This window comes from Geospiza fortis, unplaced genomic scaffold (assembly GCF_000277835.1).
Source record: "Geospiza fortis unplaced genomic scaffold, GeoFor_1.0 scaffold611, whole genome shotgun sequence".
NCBI lineage: Eukaryota > Metazoa > Chordata > Aves > Passeriformes > Thraupidae > Geospiza > Geospiza fortis.
The window spans coordinates 1-1,797 of record NW_005054865.1 but is presented as its reverse complement, the minus strand read 5'-3'; the positions used below and the strand labels follow the sequence as shown (position 1 = coordinate 1,797).

At 36.2% G+C, this 1,797-nt stretch overlaps 1 protein-coding gene across 1 annotated transcript in view; it reads right to left on the bottom strand.

Annotated features, from left to right (window-relative positions):
- TEX261 (testis expressed 261) overlaps positions 1-1,547 on the bottom strand; it is a gene marked incomplete at its 5' end in the record, with an annotated part of 5,434 nt that extends 3,887 nt beyond the window's left edge. The window contains one exon of the mRNA XM_005431271.2: positions 1,449-1,547. Within this exon, the coding sequence (XP_005431328.2) occupies positions 1,449-1,547 (99 nt within the window). The remainder of the gene's footprint in view (positions 1-1,448) is intronic.
- Positions 1,548-1,797: the final 250 nt, after the last annotated feature.

The window sequence follows — 1,797 nt, the reverse complement described above, 5'->3', positions numbered from 1 at the left end:
AAATCCCAAAATTCCAACCCAGAATTCCCAAAATTCCAACCCAGAAATCCCAAAATTCCAACCCAGAATTCCCAAAATTCCAACCCCAAAAACCCCAAAATTCCAACTCCAAAAATTCCAAGAATTCACATGGAAAATTCCTAAACCTGGACCTGCAGAATTCCCTAAAATTCCAGCCTGGAAATCCCAAAAATTCCAACTCCAAAAATTCCAAGAATTCCAATGGAAAATTCCTAAACCAGGACCTGCAGAAATCCCAAAATTCCAACTTGGAAATCCCAAAAATTCCAACCCAAAACCCCCAAAATTTTGAGAATTCCAATGGAAAATTCCAAACCAGAATTCCCAAAATTCCAACCCCCAAAATTCTAAGAATTCCCAAAGAAAATTCCTAAACTTGGACCTGCAGAATTCCCCAAAATTCCAACCCAAAAACCCCAAAATTTCGAGAATTCCAATGGAAAATTTCCAGCCAGGACCTGCAGAATTCCCCAAAATTCCAGCCTGGAAATCCCAAAATTCCAACCTCAAAAATTCCAAGAATTCCAATGGAAAATTCCAACCCAGAATTCCCCAAAATTCCAGTTGAGAAATCCCAAAATTCCAACCCCAAAAAATTCCAAGAATTCCACTGGAAAATTCCTAAACCTGGACCTGCAGAATTCCCAAAATTCCAATTCCAAAATCCCAAAAATTCCGACCCAAAAACCCCAAAATTCCAACACGGAAATCCCAAAATTCCAACTCCAAAAACCCCAAAATTTTGAGAATTCCAATGGAAAATTCCAAACCAGAATTCCCCAAAATTCCAGTTCAGAAATCCCCAAATTCCAACCCCAAAAAATTCCAAGAATTCCTACAGAAAATTCCCAATTTCCCCCCTTTTTTTGTGGGATTAAAAATAAAATTTCCCCGGAGTTTTCCCCGATTTTTTCGCTCTTCCCGCTTTGGAATTCCCAGATTTTCATGAAGGATTTATTTAATTAAAATTTTAATTAATTGAATTCAATATTCCTGGGAAAATTCATGAAAAAAAACCCCAAAATTCAGGAAAAAATTGGATTTTACTCATTTTTTTATGGGATTTTGGTTTGTTGGGATTTTTCTCAGGGAATTCCTAATGGGAAATATTTTGGGGTTAATTAATAAAAAAATGGAATTTTAATGATTTTTTTACCTAAAATTCCTAAAATTTTCACATTTTAGGGATAATTTGGGATTTACATTCCACATTCCTGGAATTTCCTGAGAAAACCCCAAATCTGGAATTACCAAGGAATTTCAGAATTTGAAGAAATCCCCAAAAAAAAATGGAAAAAATTCAAAATAAATTTTAATTTTTTGAAGAAAATCAAAGTCAACCAAGGCAAAAAAATTGGGAATAATTTTTTTTTGTTTCCTAAATGGGGAAAAAGGAGGAAAATCCCAAATTTTTTTGAGGATCTCACCTCGGAGAAAAGATAAAATTCCTCGGCGAAATATTGAAAGGCCAGGTAGTGATTGACCACGACCAAAACTGTGGGGGAAAAATTGGGAAAAAAACGACGGGATCAGAACGTTCCGGAAGGAAAATCCCAAATCTGGAATGCTGAGGTTGAAAGTGGAAATTTGGGGGATTTTTTGGGGGATTTTTGGGGGTTTTGATGGTAAAATGTGGGGTTTGAAAGTGGAAAAAATTGCTGAGGGTTTGGTCGGAAAATTCCTCGCGGAGATGCAGAAAGAGCTGTCAAAATTCTCACAAAAATTCCCCAAAAAATACCAAAAAATCCCCCCAAAAATTCCCCGAAAATTCCCCAA